Here is a 27,786-nt window from a genome sequence, read left to right on the forward strand (position 1 = left end):
TGGTCATTATCATTTCTGTTTGTTTAAAACTTTATCAAATAGGATTACAATGAATTGCTAAGCTACCAAAAACTGCACACATGTATAGTATTACACACTCTGATTCTAGCCTGGCAATCAGCACAAAAATTCTTCCTAGTGGGTATGCTTTTAATTCACAGAACTAAACTTTTGTTGTTACAGTAAGCTATAAAGTCCTGTTTGCTTTTCTAGTACGACAAAGCTCAGACCTAAGATTCTGACCTGTGCCCATCACTAATACTGAATTGTCTTGAAATTGCATGTTATGTTTCTCAAAAAATGTCAGATTTTCAGGTTTAGTCAGGAGTACACGACACTGATTATGTCATTGCTTCTGCAGGCTTCTGAATGTGCTTCTGCAGCAGTCAAATCTTGGTGAAATTAATCATCAGGACAATGAGGTGAGTGAGCTTGTGCATTTTACAGTCCCAGGCTCTGAAAGCATATAAGTCTTGCTGTTCAGAAAGAGTCCACTGTAATTCATCAATTTTATGATGAGACCATGCACTAGTCAAAAATTTCTGTAACACTTTTGCTGAAATCTGAAAAGCATTATCTCATTTTTCATACTATACATGATGCACCTTTAGGCTAATAAACCTTCTCCATATGCTGCCAACTAGGGAGTACTTTGAGTCAGTCTCTTAACTCACTTGCCAAGACATTAATTGCTTTTGATTCTTCTAAAGTTAGACATCGGACTAAATCTTCACCTTTACCAACCATCCCATCATTAAAGTACTGTTCTCAAGAAAAAATTCAGAAAACGAGTGTTACACAAAACAGCCATGAAGCTACACAAATTTATGCTGTCCTCTGATTGTTAAAGAATTGTGCCCTGCATATATATATATATATACACATAGTGTACAGAGGAGAGTATTAACTTCCCAAATGTTTTTTTTCTCCAAATAGAGAAGCCAAGACACAAGAGAGACTCTGCATGTCTCTTCATATGTTTCTTTTCACTCTAACAATTGCTCAAGGATGCATCTCTTCTCCATGGTGCCAGAATCGCCACAGGGTTGTTAATTTTCCTTCTTCCCATGAACCTTCCTTATCCACTGGATGGTTTGCAGACCCTGCTCACAACAGCCTAAAACAGATGTATGCTTTGTCTTGGTGTATAATTATGTTGCTGATGAATTGCATGGAACCACGGATCAAAATTTCAAGCTGTAATGTTTTGCTGTAATGCATTGCTACATGCAATTTGGAACTTTTAGTCCATCTCTGTCATTTGGCACTGAGAAGATATTTGTTCAAGTGTAAGTACTAATGCCTGAATATTCATGTTCTCTGGAAAATGTGGATCCTCAGAAATGATTGCAGCTAATAGAGCTGTTCTCTTGGCATAACTAAAACACTTCAGTTTTCCCATCTTACACTTGAGAAAAACACCCCAATGAATGCATGCACACGTAAACAGTAAGAAATACATCTGGAGGTTTCATAGTTTCCACAACAGTGGCTTTCTGTGGGTTTACTTATGAAGCCTGTAAGATAACAACGTGAAGAAACATTCCCTGAAAAAGCCTCGAAGCCAGGCAAGAAAAGTGTCACACTATATGTCTCACAATCATTTCTTGTTTTTTCTCCTTTTACATCCCCTATTGCTCCTTATTTTTCATACATGTGCAATTGTTTGACAGTTTCACCTTTAATATTATCTTCTGCTGGATCTTCAGCTTTGACAGTTCCGGTATCACCCTCATGCTTCCTCTCACAAACAGGACTCTATCTACAGATGCCACTCAAAGACAGTATCACCATGCACAAATCAGATGGGTGCAAGCTACACAGTCATTGCCCACTGCAGCAGGCCTGCACGTGTGAGCTGCCATTACAACCAGCTAAATGCTCTTTGCTCAGTTGGGTGCTCAAACAGGACATGTGGAATGTATGAATTACTAGAAAAGAAATAAAGAACAAAACAGCAGCCTTATACTCTGAATCCTTGGTGCACCCGCATCTTGAATGCTGGCTGTAAGAGTAATCTGAAAAAGGATATACAAGAAAAGGAACAGAAAAGGACTACCAAGATGGCAATAGTTAGAGAGTAGCTTCCTTTCATGGGCAGACTAACAACTAGAACAAACTTATTACAGTAGGACTTTCAGCTAGGCAACTATGTCAGAGAGATGATGTAATACAAGTCCATCACATAATAAATTGCATGGAGAAGATGAAAAGAGAATTATTATTAACTGGCTTTTACATCTAAAATGATGGGGACACCTACAGAAATTTAAACAATTACTTTTTCAGAAAGTGCATCATTATCCAGTGGAGCTCTGGATGTCATAGGAAGTCTTTGATCTGATTACCAAATGTTAGGTGACTGTATATCATCAAGCTTTGTTTCTTGTTTTCTCACTAAGCATCTGCTACTGATCTCTCTGAGCTGCATCCCTGTGCTAGAGATATCTTTGATCTCTACCTACCGTTTCCACACTCTTATATTACAGCTGACTTTGCTGGTTACCAGAGTAGAAAGAGAGAAAATTGTTCTTCAAGGATTTTTTTGTCCATATCAACAGACTGAGAGTAGATGATGGAAAGCTAGCCTGGTACACTGTAGCTCTTCTTTCAGTGATTTTTCCTGCTTTTCAGGACTAGAGATGAGGACCCATTTGCCAGGTGGAAATCACTTCACTGAAGCATCACTTCACAGCACTCACAGATACTGAGTGTTCATTAACAGTATCAAGTCCTTTGTGCCAAAACCTTGGTCCACCGCTGTCAATGGCAGAGCTCCCATTAATTTCAGTTAAGGCAGGATTTTACCCTCATTTTTGGTTTTAGAAAGCCAAAACTCCCATGATTAAGCTTTGCAAATCCTAACTAAAACCAAAACTGCTTGTTCAGCTGCTCTGTTTTGCCATCACCTGTGCTTAAGCCACCTGGGGATGTGAAAAGCCTTATAAGATACATGATGAGTGACAGAAATTCATGTTAGGGCATTCAGACTTCTAGATGGAAGATCACTGCTAACAACATCCAGTATTAATGCATTGATAAGCTGTTTGCATCAATGTTTTATAGCTCATGTATCTGAGTTGTTGCTAATTGGATTTATGGTGTTTTTGTCAAGTTTTAATTTCTTTTCCACTCCACAATTTTTGCTTTTTATCATTTTGGAAACCAGGAAAGACTCTTGAAATGCATTTTCCCTGATAAGAGGTAGTAACGCCTGCCAAAGTAAACTGTTACCACACCTGAACAACACTACCAATTTTTAAGAAACACATTGAATGAGTAACTTTATACAGAAAATCTTTAATATTATGGATGTAGAGTAAAATACAGGTGTGTATAACAATGCTGAAGAAAGTGCAAATAGAGGCCATTAATTCTCTGATCTACCAAGACTGACTGAACACAGCTAAGATGGAAATGAAAATACAGGTCAATAGCTTACCATTTGCTTTGTTTTCTCCCTAAACGGTCAATATGAGATGTTTATATTGTGACTTTTTTATTGAGATCACTGAGCCAGTAACTTAGCTTGCTGATTAGTGCCAGCTAGAATACTAGCTTATAGTATTTATTTTGGATCAAAGACAAGACCTAAAATAAACATCACACTGTGTCATGTCAAAGAACCTGTCTAAACCAGGCTTTTCTCACAGGATCCAAACTGAGCAGAGAGGAACCATCCCCAAGCCACAGTGACCCTAACCACGCATTATTTATAATACGCTATAGTCACGTACAAAAGAAGTGTTTGTATTTGTATCCATTTTCTGTAGTAACTCAAAAAGTTGTTTGGTTCCCCCTTATCCACTAATTCAGAAGCTGTTACTAATTATTCCAAATCAAGATAGGGAAGAACCTGTCAGTCCCAAATGGTTTTAGAACTGTCTAGGTTATCTACAGAGACTTGAAGGATGCTCCTGTGAGTGACAATTATTTGCTCTCTGGGTTTGTGGCTTTCAGGGAATGACTTCACTCCACTGGGCTGCTTTCCACAACAGGCCCCAGCACACACAGACTCTGCTGCACAAGGGAGCAGACCTGACTCTGGTGGACAAAGACTTCAAAACAGCTCTGCACTGGGCAGTACAGGTGAGCCACAGCCATGGTTTCAACAGGCAATTGTTTTGGCTGTGAAATGAGGAAAACAGATGTTAGGAATGCCTGCCAACAGCCCCAGCATTTTGCCAGTGGACATGGATCAACGATCTAGTATCTTTGTAGAGCAAGGCGTACTTAATATAAACTCAGTGCTGTCGCCCTAAACAAACTTACCATTTATCTCACTGGGACTATGTATATGCTTCATGTTGAACTCATACTTAAATTTTTTCACTGAATCAGGGTTGCAAAAATCAGCAGCTTAAATAGTCTTGCCAAAGGCCTTTGGGAATAAAATAATATAAACACAAGTAAAAACATATTTAAACAGCTATAGTTGTGGAATAATTAGATGAAGCATTGAGGCCTTACTTCTCTGGCGATTAGTGAAGAGAAGGAGCCAAACACATTTCCTGCTCAGCTGTATGTTCCTATCTCCTATGCAGAAAAAAAAAAAATCACATTGCTAAAAATTACTCAGGCCATCATTAGAGAAGGAAAACACCCAGATTTAAAGTGGCATTAAACACTGTATTATGCAATTGGTAGTAAGTGGTCTAAAATTTAGTATAATTTACTAAGTTACGCCTAAAATTTACTGCAGAAAACATCCCAGATGAAATTATAACTTGCTCACTTGCCATAGCAAGTTCCAGTATCAATGTTCAAAACACCTGCACAACAGATAGGCAGAAATAGAACTTGTATGAAAATCCAGTAACATTTTCCTACAATGACTAAGTATTTGCATCTTCACCTTTTGGTCTAAGTTCACTCATCTTAAAAAATCTGTCAGCAAAGAAATTTAAAAGCTCTGAACTGCCACATACTGTATTTGTAAATGAGTAAGGACACCTAGGACAAATAATCTCTTTTCTTCCAACCACAGCCTCCCACAGATGGTTCACATACAATAGGCTCAATTTTAGTTTTCCTGAAGTAAAGGTGTATTTTGGCCTCTGCAACTGCTAATATTTCAACAACAGTTTTATTCCTCTTTAATCCTAATCAGTTAGAAATTGGGCTACATCCTTTGCTGTTTTGCCTTAGGGGGCCTAAAGGTATCTACTTTAAAACTGTTGTGCCTTTTTACTAGGCTTACCCCAGTGCAGGCTGCTTTCAGTGGGAAATTTCTGAAACTCAGGCAAGCTCCTGCAGGCCAGGCAGAAGTCTGCATCATAGCTTGGGGAACAAGCTGTCTCTCGAACAGAAAGACAAAAGGGAATCCCCTTCATATCGTGACCCCCAGAGCTCCCCCTCATACCTTAATCTTTCCCTGATTCTGTATTTTGTAAATTTTATTGTTTAATTTCACCATTAACTCCCACGGCCCCTTTTTCTCACAAACATGCGGAACAACTCTTGAGAAAGGGGGAAATTAAAAATGCACAAAACTCAGCTGGGCTCTGGTGGCACTAAATCACAAATCCCTCTTCTTTGTTCCTTTAAGGTGCTCCCAAAAATCAGAGGAAATGTGCAGAATGACCCTCCCTTTTTTTTTTTTTTCCTTGAGAGTTTTCTACTATGAAACCTTATAAATTGCTTCTTCCATCCACATACTTCTCCATATTCTAGGTCCAGAAAGTGTATCTGAAATACAAGAGCATGCAACAGATCTGTTAGTAATTCTCTTACTCATTTTCTGCCACCCTGTTAGGCTCAGGAAAGAGAAATAGATACTGTGGGCAAACATGACTTTCTTTGCTATGACAGAGAGCAGAACAACAGCTCTTCTGGGTGGGATCATCATTATGTCTAACAGCCTTCTCTGTGGCTGCTGGAGAGGGGATATTTTTTCCTTTAAGAATTGTATTAATATCCTCAGAGAACAAGAGACTCACAGAGCTCAGACAGTACCAGCTGCAGGGGTTGTTTTCAGCTGAATAGGGCCCTGTGTTTAATTTCATTTATAAAAAATGCAGCAAGGGGAAGACCAGGCACTGCACAGAAAGTTTCAGAAGGAAACTTTGCAGGAAAGAGTTTGTGCACACTGCGCTGAAACAGAGCAGGACCACTTACAAACCATTGCCCACCATTTGAAACCAAATTCTCAGGCATGTTTCATATGGAATGATTGTTCCATGCTTACTGTTTCTGAGTGCAACTTTGGCACTTGATCTCCCATCACACAAATGGTGGCTGTGGAGTCCCAGCTATGTAACTCAACAGACCTTGCCTGCACCAAGCTCTGATCGACTGTAAAGCTCAAACCTCCTGCCACTTGAGTTCATGCCTTCAGCGCAAATGTGTTACATTGGTGTCAAAACCACAGATCATTCTGGTTTGAAGTGAGAATATCTCGTGTCACATTTTTTACACATGCAGTATTTTTAAGAGCTGGTGCAGACAGGACTATATTAAAAGTGCCTCAGGAGGTATTTCTCTTCTTTCATTGCAGCCAGCAGTAATTGCTGTAAAGAAAAGGAAACACATCTTTGTAACAAAAAACTGTTACCTGATACTGGAACAAAGTATAAAGTCATTCTAATACTTCTAAATAATGGTATCGTTAAAATCCTAGTAAAATATAGTATGTACTGTACAGTATACACTATCATACTTACATACTATCATATCATAGTAGTATTAGTACCTTGGGAATAGCCTGGGAAGATTTGGAGTCCTCCTGCATTGCCTTACCAGTTGTAATGATTTTTACCAGAAGTTTCTTTGTATCTTTCTTAAAACTCTGGCTCCCAAAGTCATATGGTTATGTAAAATACCAGCTTTCATTTAAAGAATAAAAAATTAATCAAACAAAGATTTCTTCTAAAGTGAAGAAATGCAGACCTCTAGGGATAAAAAGAAGGCAACTAAAAAGAAACCATTAAAAATAATATTTTGCCACATGGATCTGCGCTTATGGCTTTTTTGTATGTTGATTTGGAGTGCAAAGCTTTAAAAAATTACAAGCCTGCATATTTGCTCCATAGCAACAATGCAATTATTTCATTCCCCCATTTCCTGCAAGCAGAGTGAAATACCTGTATCTTAATATCTTAAACACGTTGTAAAAGAAAAGCATAGGCAATTATCCATTTATGTTTGGCTAAGCAAGCACAGCAGCCTCTCTGTAATTACTTGGAAGGTGAGAGCATGCTTAAGTTTCAGGATCTCTAGGAAAGAAATCTCTCTGTTGCTGCAGGGCATCTCAAGGACAGAGTGGCCACCCACCCAAGGCAAAGGAAGGAGCCAGGGAAGGCAGCAGTGGCTCAGGGCCAGGGTTTCTCCTGAGAGATCACTGCGCTCCTTCTCTCTGCCTAGCACCATTTTTTTTTTTTTACTGTGGGTTGCCTGTGGTGGAAGAACTCAGAGAGACTTCCAAAGGCTTCTGAAAACTTGGTGTTTCTCCATGGCAGACATGTTTGTTGTTGCATTAGGCCAGAAAAGGTGCATTTGCTAGCATTGTTTGCAGTCTGGTTGGTTTCAGGCAGACTTGTTTCACTGCGAAATTGTACCTCATTTTTCCTTGTTCTATGCAGTTTTCTAGAGACAGCTAAAAAGTAGTGATTTCTTTTTTTCATGTTACTAAACTTTAAAGACAATTTTGCCTGTCAGGCAAACAAATGAAAAACAGATTTCATCTGCATATTTTGAGCATACCCTTAAGAAATCTGTTTCTTGTGTAAATATTGTCATTCCAGCAGAGGTACAGCTGTTGCTCATGGAGGCTGGACCCTCTGCATAGCAGCAGGGCTCTACAGAGTGAGCTGTCAAGTTGCAAAACAAGGAGGAAAAGAGTTTGCAAATAGTTTTGAGTAGGAAATAAACTTGCTCCGATACCATCAGAAGCTTTTTCCAAAAAGTACACTAAACATTTGTGACGAAGTCTGCAATAGTAAACTAAATGTGCTTGAGTCTTGGCTCTGGCACTAGCCAACTATCACAGGACAGCCTGTGTCCCTACTGCTAAACTCCCTTTATGCTCTAAAACAGGATGGTCATATGAAGACCACTTACTGGGAATAGTCTGTGGCCCATGCTAGCTCCTGAACTATGTCCAGGAACTGGTGGGCAAAGTGTTATTTGACCCAAGCCAAAACAATGTCAAGGATGATCTGAAAAATTTTGTGGTACAGACAACCAACTTCCGATGCTCAGGGATGTTCCCTAGTGCTACTTAGTTTTTTGTATAACTGTAACCTATTTCTACACTTTCATTTATGTCAGTTCATAAGCCAAAGCCCCTTTTGTGACTTGTACATGGTACAGCAGTACTGATATACAAACTCACCAGTACAACCAGATCATCAGAAAAACTGCTAGTTTTCCTTCGCCTGAAATAACGCCTTTACCTGAAATAACTGACTGTTAAACAGTAAGTCCTTCAAGTATGAACATGCCACTGACAATGTAAAATTATGCATGCCAATCAAATTTCCAAGGAAATCAATTGCAGAACTCCCACTGAGCTTAGTAGGAATTTGTCTCAGGCAAAATCTGTAGGTAAGTACAGGATAATTGCCAGACCTCTTCCCGGCACACAGTCTATGCATAATTCCGCAAGTGGATGCCAGAATATGAGTAATGTACATGCACCACACTTTTTGCATATCTATAAATGTCCCATGCCTCACAAAAAGGCACTGGAAGAAAAATGTTTCCATTTCTCTGCTAGTAGTAAGGAATAAATCCTTATTCTACTGATGACCTCTTTTTCAAAGCACGTAAACAGCTCATCTAGAGAAATTGGTCCTCGCAACAACATACTAGCAGGCGAAAGCTGCCAAGTAATTTTAGTCATAAGCATAGTCATTTACACAGTAAATCACGCACACTTATTATAGAAGACTCCAAGTGAAACCAAATTCTCAGAGAGACTTGGCCAGTACTTCATGCAGTTTTTTGTTTGAGCAAAGACAGGGTAAAAGAGACATGGACATATGATAGCCATAAAGCTATGCCTCCATGACTGCCTTTGTCATTTAGTAGCTTTTTCCAACAGCCACTAAAGATGCTGAGGGGATAAATATTTTTAAAACACTATGTCCCCTAGATGTACCAGAGGCAACAGTGCTTTGAGGACCACAGGACAAAGTATCCTGTACAACAACAACAACACATTCTCTTTCCCAGAGTACCACAAAGTCAAGCCAAGCTGGGTCACTCTTGAGTCTGCAAGAGACACTGTCTCAGTAGGTGTCTGAGGCTGAAGCGCTAGGGTTAGAAGAAGACAAATGATCTTCTCTCTGAGCTGGCTGAGTCTCACCAATGTAACTACAGCGGCGTCAGTAGAGTTGTTGTTAATTTATATTGGTTTGCCATCAGAAACACACCCTGTGAAGTGCCTGGGTTGCATCCAGGCCACTTCTGGCAAAGTTTCCCTGGCAGAAGGACAGCTGAAGATGGTATTACAGATTGTTCCTTTCCTTAGCGCAGGGCCCAGTTGTCTCTGTCCCCTGAGGGCAGAGAAACCACAGGGTGCTCTGAATTTTTGCACTGGTTCTCCACTGCCAACACAGCTATCTGGCAGTCGCAGCATGGCAGCAGTGGAGGCAGAGTGGACATGCTTCCATTCCTCAGCTTTCCTTAGCCTGGGGTTCAGAGGGAGGATGCTGGAAGTCCTTAACACTGGGAGAAAGGTCCCATGCGTGCAAAACTCTCCAGCAACCCAAGCTGCCAACTTCACGGACATTCCTGTCTGCACTATGTTTGCTGCAAACTAGAAGGAGCCACATTATGTCTCTGCTCTTGAGCTTGGCGTTCTCCATGTAGACACTGCACCTACAAGACAGGGATGCATTGTTTTGACACAGCCTTATTTCCAACCAGACATATCCTCACTGTTAATGCAACATTATGTTTGTCTTGCTCTGATTCTAGGATGAAATTCTGAACTCGTGTTACAGTAAAGGTAAAGACATAATAGACTGCCCTTGTGCTCTGAACATGAACATGAGGAAGATTGCTCTTCAGTGAAATGAATCCCGTAAGGGAAAGAATTGTACTGGAGGAACTGATTGTTTTTGCCAGTATAGCTGTAACTGAAGGCAGGGCTTCTGCCAGCAAAGCCTTGAGTGAAAGACCAAGATTTTTCAAGCCTCAACCAACAGACCCATGTGTGAAAAGTCTGTGGAACGGCTTTTGCTTTCATTAAATAATGAATTTCAGAATAAAAAAGGAAAAAAAGGTGACTTTGAAAGGAAATATGTTTATTAATAATTAATTAATTATTACTTAATAACTATGCTTTGAAAGGAAAGATGGTTTTAATAATTAATTAATAATTAATAACATCACATTGTTATTAGAAATGTAATTACCTCAACTGGAGCTGAGCTATGGGTTGCTCAACAAATACTTGAAATGGCTCATGTTTCTATATTTCAGCAAAGGAGAAAAAGATCATTTGCTTTTTTTGGTTTTTTTCAATGGCCCTGTTGGTATTACAGTCAATTTCATATTAAAACATGCAATGTGTGTCTGTCTGTGAAGGATAAGAGGAAAGATAAAAGGGTTGGGAGACAAGTCAGCATTCTGTAACATAAAACTTCAAACAGCACCCAATGATGCACAAAGATGTTTTCCAGGAGGAAGACATAAGTATTGGTGCAAATTTTATTTAACCTACAGTAATTTGTAGTGCTTCTTTATAAAGGTAAGTTACCTCCCAGAGTAGTGCAATGGGAATAGTATTTGCTTGCTGCTGCAGAAAGGAGTGAAATAATGGTTAAAATGTCAAGTCATTCAGGGTCAGAGCGGAAGGACATCAAAGATGAAGTCAAAGCTTTGGATTCACAGGTGTGGAATTGAAAGAGAAGGGAATGTAGAAGAAAAAGCACAGACATCCCTAAAGTGCAACGCTAATGATAAGAAGCAACACCAAGAGCTGCTAGTGTGGAATTTCCATCCAGCAAAGCTATCTATAGATATAGGAAGGCTTTAAACTGCATACTAATACAAAGAGACAGAAAATATAAGAGAACTAATACAAGATGACCACATAATCTCTAGAGGCATTCACTTGGAAGAAAAATACTAGGGTATCCTGAAAATAGTTAGCGGCTTGTCTCTCTCCCCCTCCCACCTCTACGTTACTGGTAGCCACAAGCCAGATTAGCATACCCCCTTCACATGGTTCTTCTCTTTGGCATTGAAATATCTAGTTCCCTAGAGTATTCTGATCAGGGGAAAAAAGTAACCCTCTATACAGTGCAGTGAACAAGGAAAACATTGTACTATGTACAACGAAGACCTGGCAGACTAAAATGCAATGTTATGGTAGAATATTACCTAAGTGGCAATAAACCTCCTAAGTAAAATTATCATTCTGCGTATCAGTTGGACATACAAAGGGCTGAAGTATACAACAATGGCTGTTGTAACAATGAGGATAAACTGAGCTGAGGTAGGTGAAAAAAGTGTCAAAACCAGAAAAATGTCCCCAACTTGCAGGATTCTACTCATGGTACTCGATTCAGTGGATACTTCCTGAAGAGCTGTTTTCTTATTTTGAAAGCACTGAGAGATGTAAACTATAAAAAGTTGGACTTTTTATTAACCAACATGAAGAAAACGGAGCTGTAATCGAGTGAAAGTGAGAGCTAATGACCCTGTTAGTGAATTTGTTGGTTGCTGCTGTCTGGAGATGACACAAATTCAGACAAAAAATTGCATAAAGCACAAGGAGAGTTTACCTTGCAGGGGCTCCTGGATTGAGGCTTCAGGACATTTCTTCTTCATTTAGTAAGTTTAATTTAGGTGAGTGATTAAGAAAGAAAAGTTCACTGAGGAAAATGAATAATGGATGGAAGCAGATAAAGGTGTGAGATGGGACGGAAGTGTAAAGAAAACTGAGGGAAGCCCTGCAGAATTATACAGAAACACATAGCAAAAATAACTAATAATCCCAGAAAGTTGCTGAAAAAAATGTGCATGCAAAATGGGAAAACAAAATGTAGCAATACATACAGTAAGGTTACAAAACCATGTAATTTTCCTATGGTAAATATACCACTGCACATCCTAGTCTAACAATAGTACTGTGATTCATGGTAAATTTACCACAGGAAGACTACATTTTCGGTGACCTCAGCTCAGAGCTATCAGTCTGAAATAAGGGCAGTGTGTTTTAGAAGTTTGTATGCAACTTTGAAAAGCCAAGATGAATGTAAAGATAAGAAGGCATTCCTAAGAAGAGAGATCTGGAAAGCCATAAAGCAGTTGGCCAGAGATCTCTTTCAGCATTAGGTTCAAAATATTAGGAAATATCTTTTGATTATTTGGAAAATGTAATTAGCAATTTGATTGAATTGTTAAAACAGCACAGAAACTTCATTGCCATCTTCAAAGCAATTATTGTTTCCTCAGGTAAGAAGCTATTGGATACAGTACGTTTGAATGTGAATTAATCAGTTTAATACCATGTAGTAAACCACAGAAATACAGAAGTGCCAACAAGATAATGTTCATCACACAGAACAGAAAGCTTGTTAAGCAGATGGTGAATAGAGTGATCATAAGAAGTCCAAATCTTTGTCTGTTTCTGGTTTGAGCAGTACATGCAATTTTAATCACATTTAATTACATCAATAGCACAATTTGTATAAGCGCAACCTGCTATAATGGACCCAGAATTCAGTCCAAAGACAGGATGTCCCAGTGGAGAAGAATAAGGAGTAATGCAATCAAAATCAATCCAGGGGCATACATCATACATCATATATATTCTCTTATCGGCCACATTCAGTATAGTTCAAATAATCTTTCGAGGTGGACATCTCACAGAGAGTCCAACCAGAGATTTATCATGATGTTTTTATTTGTTCCATAATGAGGTGACAAAATATAAAACACATTTACAACCCACAGCTAGAACCAAACTGAGGGACACGAAGGACTTCATGGGTCAGGATGAAATTCAAAATTATTTTGATAAATTATAGGAATTAATTGAAATTAGTCAAATAGTACTGTCTACAGAACTGTGAAATATTAGAGCTGTTTACATGAAATGAAGAGTAGTAGACTAGTGGATTACAAAGTGAGTAGTAGTTTAAATTATGGTGTTGACACAAACCAAACAAACATCATTCTGGGACATACTAACAGAAGTGTGATACATGTGGGCTATAGGAAGTAGCAATGTGGTTTTCAATATCAGGAGAGAAGTCTCAGCTGGATAATTAAGTCATTTGGGGTGTCATGGTTGAAGAAAGATGTAGACAAACTGGAGACAGACCAAAAGCATGCACCAAGTATGATAAATGGGTTGAACAACTTGACTCTTGAAGAGAGGCTGAAATGGTTTGTTTAGTCTAAAAAATGGAAGACAGGTGGGAGAGAGAACAGTCTGTAAATGTATGAAGTGCCAGTAGGAACACTGGGAAATTTCTTATGCAAATTCTAAGAGCTGTGTAAGAACCCTGAGGGATGGAAACTGTAAGTGCAGGATGTGAAATTTGGACTTAGCAAGACAGTAGAAAATTAGAGGAACAGTCATGACACTATAGAACATGAATACAGAAATAGTAAGATACTGCATATTATTTTTTTTTTAATCAAAACTAACTTGGAGAAGGATGATAATAGATGTTCATGGTAGTAGTACTAGAAGTATATAATAGACTTCTAGATTCAGTTAGCCCTGAATGTGACTAGAGATCTCTCTGACACCAGTGACCAAAAATGTAACTGAGAATTATGCTAGTGTGGAGAACATTGACATTTGGCATAGGGACTGGAGAATAAAAACAATTATTCATAGTACCTCAGTATTCCTGAAGATCAACATTCTTTTCTCATTTCATATAGTTGTCATTCAGACAACTATAAATTATTAACAATTTAGTTTACATTTAGTTACAATTAGTAACATGGTTAATGAGGACATTATCAAATGCCTGGTCATAGAAAATGAGCTTGGATGGCATGATCATAAGTAGATTCTAAATTAAACAGGCGAGTAAACAAAGTACATACCAAACAAAATTCCTAATTTCAGAGTGACACATTTTAGTAAATTAAGGGAATTCCTAGCTGGACTGAGAAGCTCTGGGATCAGCAGGTTCCAGGGACCTGGAATGTATCCTGTCAATGGTGCAAAATGTAGCAGGAATTTCTATCTCAAGAGCAGAGACAAAAAGTGTGAGAAGAGGCTTGAGATATAACAGATGACTATCCATCTTTAAAAGATATATTTAGAATAAGTAGACATCTTACAAACTAGGCAGAAGTATGGAGGAGCAGAAGAAGTTGTATCTCAAAATCAAGAAGTGAAGAATAATAATTAAATGTTGAATAGAGGGTGGTAGGAAATTACATTCATGGACAAGGCCTGAAATCAATCTTGCTTAGTATTTTGATGAGAGCTTGGCACAAAATACAGGGGCTTTTTTATGAAATCTACCAATTACAAAAAACTGGAAGACATTAACAGAAAAGAATAGGGATATCATACAGGGAAAGCTAGATCATCTTCAAGTCTAGAGTAATACAAATGGGACAAAATTGAATAGGGTAAAAAGTTTAAGTCATGCACTTGGGTGCTAATAGCAGAAGGTCCTGCCAGAAACTAGAAATTCTATGTTTGGAAATAACTATGTAAAAGAAGTACCAGGGTGTAAAAGGTTATTCCAAAACGACTAGGAGCTTCTAATGGGACACAGCTGTGAATAAGGCAAATGCTGTTCCGTGACACACCAGAAGAGTTTCTAACACAAACAGGGAAGAGTCACTGTACAAAGACCTGGCAAAAATGTCTGTGTATGACTAGGTACAATTTTAATCATCCCTCTCCATGGATACACACTTAAAATGCAAAAGGAGAAGGGTTAGTAAGTTGATGAGAGAAATAGAAAGCATATTTTACAAGGAAGACTTAAAAGACCTTGGTTGACTAGAGCAGCAAGGGAACAGCTCAGAAGGGACATGACGGTTGTCTACAAATACATCTGAAGAATAAATACTAGTTAGAGGAAAGAAGTATTTAATCTAAATAATAATGCTGGCACAGAAACAGAGGGACATAAATCAGGCATGAGTATGAATAGAAATGAGAGATACTGATGATTAAAGCAAACAAATTCTTGAGCTACCTTCTTTTCAGAGTAATAGGGGCACACAAAAAAATTGCTTTTAAAGGACCAGTAAATTTACTTTAAAAGGGCTGATGTAATATAGCTGCAAGTGATGATGGAACATAGCTGCAAGTGATTGCAGGCATTGAAATTAATGATCTAGAAACACATTTTCGGCCTTGTGTTTCTATGTTGTTATAAAGAAATCATGAATTATTTTTCTCTCCACCAGGTTAGGGTAAAAATGTTCAGTTCCATTTGCAGGTTAGAGAACAATGTCAACTTTCTATTAAGACACTGAAGCACTGGAGCAAACTAGCTAAGAAAGTTTTCAAGAACCACTCAAGCAAATATTTGACATGGCTTTTCTAGGTGTACTTGGACAAGCTTACAGAAGTGGTCTTTTGAGATCCTTTCCAACCTTAAATTTCTATGAGAAAATATAGGTTTGTATCTTTCTGGATTCTGGCTTAGCAAAACAGCAAAAAACCCGAAGTTATTTCTGAGGAAGCTGTTGAGTAATTTACACCCTGTAACTTTTGGAGGTATTTGCAGTCATACGTTATTTATTATTTTTCCAGTGTCAATAGTGTTCTAGGAAATTCATAAAGCAAACCCAGTTCCCAGCAGGAGATTGGAAGCTTCTGGCTTTCATACCTGGGGAGTCTGCTATACACAAAATAAAATACCATTGTTGTATTTAGCCTTCTCTAGCAGAGAAAATACAGTCTGGTGAGAGCTCCGTTGTAAAAAGCTTGTCTTCTCTGAACTTCCAGAGTGGCAACAAGATTCTGTGTTCCATCATTTTGGACCACTACCAGGGACCATCAATAATAAACTATGATGATGAGAATGGCAAAACATGTATGCACATTGCTGCTGCTGCAGGCTACAGTGATATTATCAGTGAGCTGGCTAAAGTCCCAGAGTGCAACCTGCAAGCCCTTGATGTGGACGACAGGTAACCATGGAAACTCTGAAACTGAAATTGCCGTTTCCTTTCTATTAACCTGAGACTACCTCTGTTTCTTCTATAATCATGTTTCCTGTTTCACTGGCCATGGCACAGTCAATGACCTGCACTTACAGAGAACCATGCTTGCTCAGAAACACTGCAAAGTAGTCTAGCTCATATGTATCGTATCTACTATAGTAACTGACTATTAGGAATGTTATTTAACTCTGTGTTTCTGATAGGAAATGATAAAAGAGTATGTGTGAAAGAACTTTGTCACCACTTCTTTCAATCAAAAGTGAACATTCTTTTCAAAACAATAGAACAGGATACTACAACTTCAAGGTGGGATCCTGCTATTTGTGTTTAAGAAATGGCAACGCTCCCTTGTTGCATTTAAGATGCGAACACAGTATTCCTATAGGACCAGGGAACTTCCACCTTCCATTCTGACAAGGCATTTGATTCCTTCCAGGATTAAATCCCTACAACATAAGTGCAAAGGAATCAACTTTTTTTTCCTCTTTTTCACCCCATACCTACCTCCCTTGGAACTGTGCTCATAAATTTATTTAATGTGAACAGAACCAACTGACTGTTCACATTGATTACCCCGCTTAGTGAAGCAAAAGCCAAGGTTTTCTTAGCTTAGGCCCTCAGGTACTTAAAATAATAGCATTCTTCATGAAAAGTGCAATAAAATGGAACAGAAATAAAATGAATAGGATTCTGGAGAAGTTTCTAAACATCAGGAAAATGCAGCTGAGAAGGCTGTGTTTCTGTGGAAAGAAGGGTGAAGGGAGGAGTTAAACTATACTTAAAAGCTCATTAAGAAGTGGCCTCCTATTACACATTCTCAGATACTTCCATAGAAGGTATTATACTCCAAGAGAGGAAAAAAGCTGTTCACTATAAACACACAGTCAATTTCCATTCTATTGTGTTTCTGACTGCACCTATCTGAAATCATTGGGACTGCAAAGAAACAAGCAGAGAAAAGTAAATTTTATTTTTTTATTCTTGCACAGTTTTCTTACGGTATTTTCTGTGCCTTCAGATTTTTCACAAGAACAAAATATTACAATTTGGAAACTGGACAAAAGTTCCCAAACACAAGACGCAAATCTTCTGCCAAGCAGAAAACCCGTCTGAGTCTTCCACACAGATTCAAGACAATTATATCTGCTCCTGTCTGTGTCCATCAAAGAACACAGAAACTGACATAGGGGCAATAACAGTCTGGTAGATGTGTCTAGTCATTCTCATTCATCTGGAAGAGGCTTCTTCTATTAATGGAAAGCCCTGAGCCAACTAATTGTGTTTGGTGTAAAGATGAGAAGAGGCTGCACCTATGCAGTGGACACTACAAAGATTTTTTTCAAATTCTGCTCTGCAAACTTTGGCAGTCCTCCCATTCTGCAACTCGGCAGCAGTAGAAATGCTATTATATAGCATGTATAGGCATTTTGCAGCCTCACATCTACTTTCTCTACAGCTAAATAGATGCACATGGATAGATGCCAGTCAATGCCAATATTACCACCACTGGCAGCTACCTCATGTGGGATGAGTTGCTGGAGAATTCCTTAAAATGGATGTCATAAATCTGCATGAGTAGCATAGGAACACACCTTATTATGTCATTAATAGTTTTGATAGTAAATTTGTTCATCTCTTTTAATGACACTCCTCCTTTTCTACAGGACACCTTTGCACTGGGCTGCAGCAGCAGGGAAAGCTGACTGTGTGCAGACACTGCTAGAGCTGGGGATAGAGAGCAGCCCTCGAGACATCAATGAAAACACTCCTCTGACATATGCAATGTACTGTGGGCACACAGCATGCATCAAGCTGCTGTCTCAGGAGAGCAGGTAAAGCAAAAGTTCACATCTTGCTCACATTGTTCACATTGTTGCCACTGACTAGAAAATAAATGTATTGCTTTTTGTATGCAACTGAAGGGTTTGAGCCCTGGGTGATATCTCCTTGATTCATATGCAATACGAATGTTCAAGTTTTCCACCAAAATAGCAATGTTAGAATTAGACATCTACTCAAAACTCATCACTGCGATCACAGTGCTAGTCTGCCAATCAGACTCTGACTAGGCTCTGAACCAAGATATTCAGATGATAGCTTTTTCCAAGATGATAGCTTTTGCTCAGTCACCTTTGTGCAGGAAATTTATCTTACAGAACAATTTCTATGCCTTCCACTTTTTTGAAATCTCTATGCACTAGCTGCATGTTCATGTAATCAGACAGAGGGACAGACTGAACACAAAAGCAGCTTTGCCACATAGATAATAAAATAATGTCAAGCTTTCATCCTCAGGGTAAGTGTTTGGGAGTGTTGGCCCAGACTTCTTTAGCTCTCTACCTTGACTGCCTCTTCTCATTCTGAGGTTTTGTTCTGTTAAAAAGTGTAATTCTTTTACCATTGCTTATGATCTTTCTCTCTGCTTATATTTCTCATGTTTCAGCAACTGTCATTTAATTCATTTCAGTTCTTTAACTTTGGTAAATATGCATGCATTTACAAAAACATTTCTTTGTGCTTTCCCCTCCTTTCCAGTCAGCAGCTAGTATTATTTCCTGTGTTACAAATTGTGAGACATGGGTAACGTTACTTCTCCTCCTCCTGCACTCTGTCTGTCAGAGTAGGTCTGAAATACTGATTAGTCAAAATCTCATCTAAAATTCACAACAGCAACACCACTGCAGGTAGATAACTTGCTAAATCTGAAACTGTGCCAGGCCTCTTAAGTACAGGCAAGGCAAAAGGGAAAGGGGAAAGGGGAGGGAGAGGGAGAGGGAGAAGGAGAGGGAGAGGGAGAGGGAGAGGGAGAGGGAGAGGGAGAGGGAGAGGGAGAGGGAGAGGGAGAGGGAGAGGGAGAGGGAGAGGGAGAGGGAGAGGGAGAGGGAGAGGGGGAGGGGGAGGGGGAGGAGGAGGGAGAGGGGGAGGGAGGGGGCAGGGTTAAGGGGTAAGTGGTAAGGGAAAGGGAAAGGGAAAGGGAAAGGGAAGGGGATGGAAGGAATGATGAACTAATGTCTTTGTTACACCATTAGCAATGACTGTGCTGTTGGAAATGCTGTTGACCATTTTCCAAATAAGACATAATACAAAGACCACTTGGTTGTAAAGATCTCACATGTTCTTCTTGTTATTATTGGCTCTTGCCCCGCCAATAAGAATAATGATTCTGCAGCTGGTAGACACTGAAGCCAGAAAAAGTTGCTTTTTTTTTTTTTCCTGATAGCTGCACTGAGCTTACATTAAGATGAGTGTAAGGCAATGAACCCCGTAAGAAAGACTGAAGTAACACGGTATCACTTTCAGTCTTTGTTAATTACAAATTTGGAGTCCTAATTTTCTGCCTCCTTGAATCACCCCTGCAAATGTATCTGAACAGTATATACCCCATTTCATGGGCTAACACAGGCAGTGTTTTTTCATTATTTGGCAATAATGCCATCATATTTTGATTTCTACTTCCAGTAGATCTGAGCCAGTTCATCAGTTTCCCTCCCAGAACAACAGACTCCTAAAGAAGGAAGGAAGGTTCAGTATGCTGAACCATATCTTCTCTTGCAAAAAGAAGAAAGATGATCAGAAAATCAATCAAAAGGAGAGGAGCAGTGACCGATATGCTAGAGAAGAGACCTCAGAAGTAGATGACATTATCACCACTTTTGATTGCGTTATGGACACAAACTGCAAAGACATTCCAGATGAGCGTGTAACCACCAGTGACTTTAAAAGAAAGAGCAAAGACACAAAGTACTTCATACCAGAAAAGGAGCAACCAGAGCGTCAACTTCTGCCCATCAGAACCCAGAGCCTCCCTCCAATTACTGCAGGCAATGCCTTCCTAACTGCTTCGCAGAGCACAATGTCAAGCTTCTCCTCCAGCACCAGCACCCACCATTTTGCACACAAGTCTCAAAAGAGTAGGAGTGAACACAACTTGCTGGACCACAGAAGCAGCTGCCAGGCGTTGTTGGATGATCCCTGGAACACAGACTCTAATCACTTACTCTCCTACAAAGTCTGTACTAGGACTCCTTCAGACAAACTGATAAATGGCTTCAACTCTGACAGATCTCACCATGTGCTTTTGTGCCCTCCCCGCCTTCCCTCACTTCCCAGTTCTCAATCAGGTAATTTCTTTCTTCTCTATCTTCCAACTCCTGTAATCTTTACTGATGTGGCAAGCTGAGTCAGAAAAAGTAGTAAATCTGACCCATGACATTACTATTTCTTTAATATCTTTTTCAATTTCTTCTCCCTGTATGTAGTAGCAATCACAACTAGCACATGGACTGGGCATCAGCTGACAGCTGAAGCAATGTGCTTAGGTGTGGGAAATGAAAGACTGAGATAGCTCTGATGAGCAAGCAAAAATGCAGGTAGTTAGGAAGCATGTAAGGTATCTGATTGAGGTAAGTGCATCCAGATTATGTAAGTTTTATGAATTGCACATTAACACCCGCTGCCATGCCTACTGCCTTCTGTCTGCATTTAGTCCTGGAACTAGATGTGCAAGGGGACAGTACCGCACTCAAACCTCTAACTGTGCTGAGAGCTGCTTCCAGATCCAACCAGGTAAATCCATGTGTGCCATGCTGGACAGCTCTACAAGGTGCCACTTTCCCTTTACAGACATACTCTGATTCCAGGCTGTATTGTGACCCCTTCCCACTTTTCTCACCCTGAGTGCCAGCTCTTTGGTCTAATGTGCTGTTCTTATGGTTTCTCCACAGCTAAATACAGGTTGCTAAATTTACAGAGATGGAGTAAATGCTTTTATGCTGCGGTTTGGAAACTACAGTGCAAAAATAATGAAGCAGAGCATCAGAATTCTGAAGTAAACTTGAAACCAGGGTTTGGCAGGATATGGGATCTAGTACTCTGACTCACATCCATGTTTAAATGAATCTGGCTGGCTAATCTGCATGCTGGAGTTTACTTCACTATATCAGTGTCTCCAAGTTCATCTCCTTTGGGATTAGTCCCATGCCAAAATTAAACACATCTAGCATGCCTTTCAACCACTGCAATATCCAACTGAAAATGAAGCAAGCAAAAGCAATCCCCAAACTTACCAGGACACCATTACATGGAGTAAACATTACACAGTAAGTTAATCTACCCTCACCCCAACAAACATGAGTTGTTATCCTTCTGTGGAAAGAGAAGTGAACAGAAACCCTGCCTGAGAAGAACTCTGTTAGGTCAGGTCATTGTCTGAGCTTGCATGATAGTGCAAGCTGTACTGACTTCTAAGCAAAGGGATCTATAAAATAGCAAATCTTTGTTCACATCTCTAATAGTAAAGGTAAAGATGGCAATTTCAGAATGACAGGTCATCCTACATTGTGCAAATAAAGGCTGGAAACAGTTTTTCAGGGTAAAAAAGGAGCTATTCAAAAAGTTCTGCTTCCTGAATATCACGCCATGTTTCTGAAAGCTTGATAGACTCGCCTATAGTTGTCACTACTTATTTACTATGCACTCTTCAGCTATTCACTCGACCATACAAACCCCATACTCCACACAGCTAGCAAAGATTGCTCCTGCACAACACTTTCTATAACAAACTCTGCAAGATTGTGCTCACATGTGGAAGAGAAGGAAACTTGCAGGGCTTCTTTACAACCTAAATATAATAAGGTAGTGAGGCTGAGATATTTGAGATCATTCATGTTGCTGTACAGTAGTAGGAGAAATGAACTCAAACTGGATAAACCAAACCTGAGAACAACTATGGAGAAACATTTCTTAGGGGAATTAGCTAGACTATTAATACATTTGATGTAGAAGTAACTACCGTGTTATTTAAAATGTGATTACAGATTTTTCTTAAGACTGTAGAATACTGTACCATTAAATCCTTGTTTGCTCTGGACAGAAGGACAGGTGGTTTTCTATGAACATCCTATGACAAAAAGCTGCAACTAGCTGAATCAGGATGGACCCTGTGCATCTATTCAGTGCTCCATGATCTGCACAAGAGCTCACTATAGCACCAGCAGTCTACAAGCAGAATGAGAGCAAAATCACATCAATTATGGGAAATTCAATTGTTACAGTGGGAGCTGTCTTTACATGTCCAAAGGAAGACTAAGTAAGTTTATCTCTGACCATTTATTATCTCCCTCAAAGAAAAAAAAGCCTGAGTCTGCTTTAAGTCCAGTTCTCTGTGTACCAGCTCCCTTTAACAAGTCTCTCCAACAATAAAAAGATTCCTGCAGCTAGCAAAAAGGGATTCCACTGAAGTATGTGAATTAAAAGCTTGTAAGGAGGCAGAGAGTGTCTGACAGGAATACACTGCACAACCCAGATACTGTCTCACATTTCTTCACGCTAAAAAGATCTGCTTATCCCTCTTCATGCCTATATGTGTGGTTTAAATCTGTCTGTCCCTGTAATTAAAGCCACCTGACTTGCTGTGAATTAGAACGGTGTTTACGCTTTGACTCCAGGGTTTCCACGTCTCCAGTGCACTGTGCCTGCAGGACTTAAAGGGATCAGAAGCAAAGTAAGCCTGGCTCCAGCCCAGCCAGCAGTGCCGTGCAGGCAGCTGTCTCTGAAGAAAGATATTTCAGGGTTTTTTTTCCTGTAGGAGGCCTAGCTGAGGGAAACAACATCTGGTCTTTGAAGAGCACTGAAGTGTTAATACTTCATTTCTCAAGTCATGACTGTGCGGGCTACATATAATTTCCTAATCACCGAATACCCAGGGCAGGATTATAGGTATCAATAATCCAGTGGAGCTCAATTTAAAAAATTTTTTCTCAGCCGACACACAGTATTGATTGTCTTGCATGACCATGCCTTTTATTAAAGTCAGAGCTAATTTTTGTGCCTACTGCTACTAAGGCAGCTGGCATATAAGTGGGGATTTTCTTGGAGGTTTTTTGTTCTGTTTTCTGTGCTTCTGGAAATGAAAGATGAGTCAATTTACTAGCTGAGCCTTAGCACCTACAGAAAGTGGAGAGGTTGCTGTGGGTAGCAGTGAGACTTACTTTACTATCATGCCACTGGTTTCTCACACAATAACTACTTTGTCTTGCCCTCCACTGGGGAGAAGAAAGAACTATACCAAAAACTACTGTCAATATTGTAAGAGTGCTTGCCAGCCACAGTGCTGAGCTGGCATCCACAATCTGAAGCATTTTGTATTTATGAGCTTTGCAATCATTCCTTTTTGCAAAATGTACTGCCATCTACTTTCCACAGGGAAAATTTTGTAAACAGAGAAAATCCAAGTGTTTGGGTAGAAGGAAGCCTGTCTCAAAGATAAGGCAGCTCTTAGCAACCTCTAATCAGCTGGAACCTCCTCCTATGACCCACTCATCTTCTAGATTACTATCATTCCAAGTCTAAGGTGGTATTTTATTAAAGATTTTATTACAGCAACCCAGTACCTTCTATTTTCTTAAACAAGTAATGTAGAAAATATTATTAAGCTTATGTTGGCATTAGCAGTATGGTATAGTCCAATATGAAGCACTTCTTGGCCAGGAAAAAGCAGAGCAAAGCTGATCAGTGTGGCTGTTTCTTTCTGAAACTGAAGGACTGATTTACATCAGACATTCATTATAACATTTACAACCTTTCCACAAAACACACCACAATGTGGTGGTTCACCTACATAAATGCAAAGGAAAATCAAAGAACAACTTGTAAAAAATGTCAGTAAACAAATGCAGAACAGTCTTGCATTTTACAATAATGAAAATGCCTTCTTTCCACTTTTCAAAAACAAATGCCACCATAAAAATGCTCTTGAGGATGACAAAGTTAGTATCTTTAAGAAAGAAAAACTTTTCTTCTTTGATATTATATGGTGCGGGTAAAAAGGAAGAGCAGAAGAATAAATACTTCCACTCAATGCCAGAACTTTTAGACAAGGGTTCTTTTCCAAAGCATTCATATCAGTCTTACAAATGTTTGTACTGTTGTTTTTGCTACCAGATACTCCCCTTTACAAAATAAACATATCTCTTGATAGAAAAACATATCTCCCATCATCATGGCCATAATGGTACATACATAATAAGCCATTAGTTCTCAGTATAAGCATCAGTGAAACCAATGTAACTCAAATTGCACTATTGGGAGCAGCAAGCTTGATACTCTGCTATTTTGGAATAGTTATTTTTTTTCTGCACAGTGGATGCAATATCTATGAAGAAATGCACGACCTTTTGCACTCACTCTTTGATCACACTGGAGAAGTGTTCAAGACTAAATGAAGAGTAAAATATGGGAAAAGGAAACCAAAGTCCATTTCTATTAGACACAACTCACGCATAAGATGTTCTTCTTGCTTTAGCCCAATACACATCAGCTTTACCCACAGGATCCAGTAAATTTGTCCATTGTCTACCAACTGCCGTGGTCTTTGGACCAGAATCTTGCTCCACACTGAGCTGAAGGGTGCACTATAACATGAGGGTTTGTCTGATAAACACCTCTTCGGCTCCTTTCACACAGAATCCATTTAGTCAGTAACATAGTCACAGCAGTCTTGACAACTGCTTCAGTGCACCTCTAGGAAACTTCGTACAACTGTTTTCCTATAGCTTTATCTTGCACAGCCCAGCAAAACATCGGTGTTTTCAAGTACCAACTACAAAGCCACAAAGGCAATTTATACTATTCCGTTTCTTCCTATTGCTTAAGATGTCCTGCTACATCCAGCCTGAGTGTCCCCTCGTCTCTGTGGGCCAACAGAGCCTGTGCCTGCTCTGCAATGACCTATGTTGCAATGCCACAGTGCAAGACCACTCAAGACTCCTTACAAGGCTCATCTCAGAGCTGCAAATAACAAAAAAGGAAAATCTGAGGGACTCAAACATCACAGAATAAGATCAACTCAGGCAAAGTATCTGAGTAAAATGTTGATTTTGTGCTTGAGTTTCTACTTTTTTAATAATTTCTGGTGTGTCATTTATGTAGTGAATTGCATTACATCTTCGAACATACCATCTTTATAATAGTACTAGACCAAAGTTAACTTTAATCTTAGCCAGTGGAATGCCACAGTTAGTCAATTAATCTGCCATTTTCCAGTATCTATTCTTCTTGGTAATAACGAAATTGCCATGAACAGAGTTTAGTAAGAATCAGTATCAGTTTATATCAGTTCTGCTATGTTTTCTCTGCAGCAAAACACTCTCAAAGCTCGTCTTTTCTGCCTGATAGACTTCTGCCAGTCTCATTTTCCAGCCAGCAGTTGAACTCCGTTTGTGTTCTAGTACTTAGAAGGGCTGAGACCCTATTAGAAAAGCTTGTAAACTAAAGCTTTGATTCTGAAATCAAATCCATCTGGTTGAATCTTTCTGTAAATTTATTGTCCAAATATTCTTACATGGACCTGGTTACTGGACTGTGCCTGTTTTAAGACCAGTTACTATATTATATGAGAGGAAGTGATAAGGGTACATGTGAAAGCTATATTAAATCAATCACTCTTCTTAGTGAACATGAAGAGAACAAAGCAATAGTCAGTCTGTTGTTATTACTTATTTCTGAGAATTGCTATGTTTTCCTTTTTTTCTAGAAGCCAGAGATCTACAGTGCACTGTATTATTTACAATTATTTTCTTATGGTAACAGATTATCTTTGTCTTTCACAGGTAAAAAATTTCAACAGATGCCCATAGACCAACCCAAAACAAAAAACCTTACTCCTGTACGGAACAGCCTAGCTCCCATACCCAACCACTGTGTTCACAAAAGTAAGTACAGGCAAGTCTCAGTTACAGGATCAAACTGTGCCACCACCACTGCATCTGAGGGCTTGAGGGAGGTTTCATGTTCCTTTTTCACAACATCATAGAAAGGCTGATGTTGGAATGCTCCTTTGGAGATTGTCTAGTATAATCCCCCTGCCCATAGAGGGGTCACCTACAGAAGATTCCTCAGGATCATATCCAATTAGTTTTTAAATGTCTCTAAGGATGGGGATTATACAACTTCTCTGGGCAACTGTTCCAGTGTCTAACAACCCTTTCATAGAACCATAGAATCATTTAGGTTGGAAAAGACCTTTGAGATGGAAGTCCAACCATTAACCTAACACTACCAAGTCCACCACTAAACCATGTCCCCAGGTGCTACATCTACACGTCTTTTAAATATCTCCAGATAGATAACTCAACCACTTCCTGGGCAGCCTATACCAATACTTGACCACCCTTTTGGTGAATCATTTTTTCCTAATACCCAATCTAAACCTCCCCTGGTGCAACTTGAGGCCATTCTCTCTTGTCCTATCACTTGTTATCTGGGGGAAGAGACTACCTCCACCTGTCTACAACATCCTGTCGGGTAGCTATAGAGAGTGATGAGGTCTCCTCTGAAACTAATTTTCTCCAGGCTAAACAGCTCCAGTACCCTCAGCTGCTCCTCACAGGACTTGTTCTCTAGGCCCTTCACCAGCTTTGCTGCCCTTTGGACACACTTCAGCACCTCAACGTCCCTCTTGTAGTGAGGGGCTCAAAACTGAACACAGTATTCGAGGTGTGGCCTCACCCCAGTGAGTACAGTGGGACAATCAATTCCTTAGTCCTGCTGGCCATGCTGTTTTGGATACAAGCCAGGATGCTGCTGGCCTTCTCGGCCACCTGGGCACACTGCTGGCTCACATTCAGCTAGCCACCAGCCAGCATCCCCAGGTTCTTTACCACCAAGCGGCTTTCCAGCCACTTTTCCCCAGGCCTGTAACATTGCAAGGGGTTGTTGTGACCCAGCTGGTCTCAGCCAGTCAGTCCTGCCTGCCCAGACCCCTCTGCAGATCCTCCTGCCCTCCAGCAGATCAACACTCCCCCCGTCTTGGTGTTGTCTGCAAACTTACTGAGGATGCACTCAATCCCTTCATCCACATCATCAATAAAGATATGAAACAAAACTGGCCCCATACTGAGCCCTGGGGAACACCACGTGTTACTGGCTGCCAACTCAATTTAACTCCACTCACCACCACTCTTTGGGCTCAGCCGTCCAGCCAGCTGTTCACCCAGCACAGAGCACACCCATCCAGGCCATGAGCAGCGTTTCTCCGGGAGAATGCTGTGGGAGACAATGTCAAAGGCTTTACGAAGGTCCAGGTACACAACATCCACAGCTTTTCTCTCATCCCCTAGGGGGGTCACCTTGTCATAGAAGGAGATGAGGCTGGTCCAGCAGGGCCTACCCTTCTTAAACGCGTGCTGGCTGGGCCTGATCCCCTGGCTGTCCCACACATGCCACGTGATGGCACTCAGGATGATCTGCTCCATGACCTTCCCCAGCACCGAGGTCAGGCTGACAGGCCTGTAGTTCCCCAGATCCTCCTTCCTGCCCTTCTTGTAGGTGGGCATCACACTGGCTGACCTCTAGTCTCCTGGTTGGCCAGAACTGCTAATAAATGATGGAAAGTGGCTTGGCGAGCTCTTCTGCCAGCTCCCTCAGTACCCTTGGATGGATCCCATCCAGCTCCATAGATTCATGTGTGTCTAAGTGGTATAGCACATAGGTGACTATTTTCCCTTGGATTATGCGGTTTTCACTCTGCTCCCTGTCTCTGTCTTCCAGCTCAGGGGACTGCGTAACCAGAAAACAACTGGTCTTACAATTAAAGACTGAGGCAAAGAAAGCATTAAGTACCTCAGGCTTTTTCCTCATCCTATTTGTGCCCATTGACTCTTTTTTTCCTTCATAGGA

The 27,786-nt window shown here is 40.0% G+C and overlaps 1 protein-coding gene across 1 annotated transcript in view; it reads left to right on the forward strand.

Moving 5' to 3' along the window:
* The window catches only part of ANKRD55 (ankyrin repeat domain 55), a 50,702-nt gene that overhangs the window by 14,321 nt on the left and 8,595 nt on the right, over positions 1-27,786 (forward strand). The window contains exons 5-10 of the mRNA XM_037374320.1: positions 362-422; positions 3,961-4,089; positions 15,893-16,077; positions 17,775-17,942; positions 19,573-20,231; positions 25,719-25,820. Of these exons, the coding sequence (XP_037230217.1) occupies positions 362-422; positions 3,961-4,089; positions 15,893-16,077; positions 17,775-17,942; positions 19,573-20,231; positions 25,719-25,820 (1,304 nt within the window). The remainder of the gene's footprint in view (positions 1-361; positions 423-3,960; positions 4,090-15,892; positions 16,078-17,774; positions 17,943-19,572; positions 20,232-25,718; positions 25,821-27,786) is intronic.

Source organism: Falco rusticolus, chromosome Z, assembly GCF_015220075.1.
Source record: "Falco rusticolus isolate bFalRus1 chromosome Z, bFalRus1.pri, whole genome shotgun sequence".
Classification (NCBI taxonomy): Eukaryota; Metazoa; Chordata; class Aves; order Falconiformes; family Falconidae; genus Falco; species Falco rusticolus.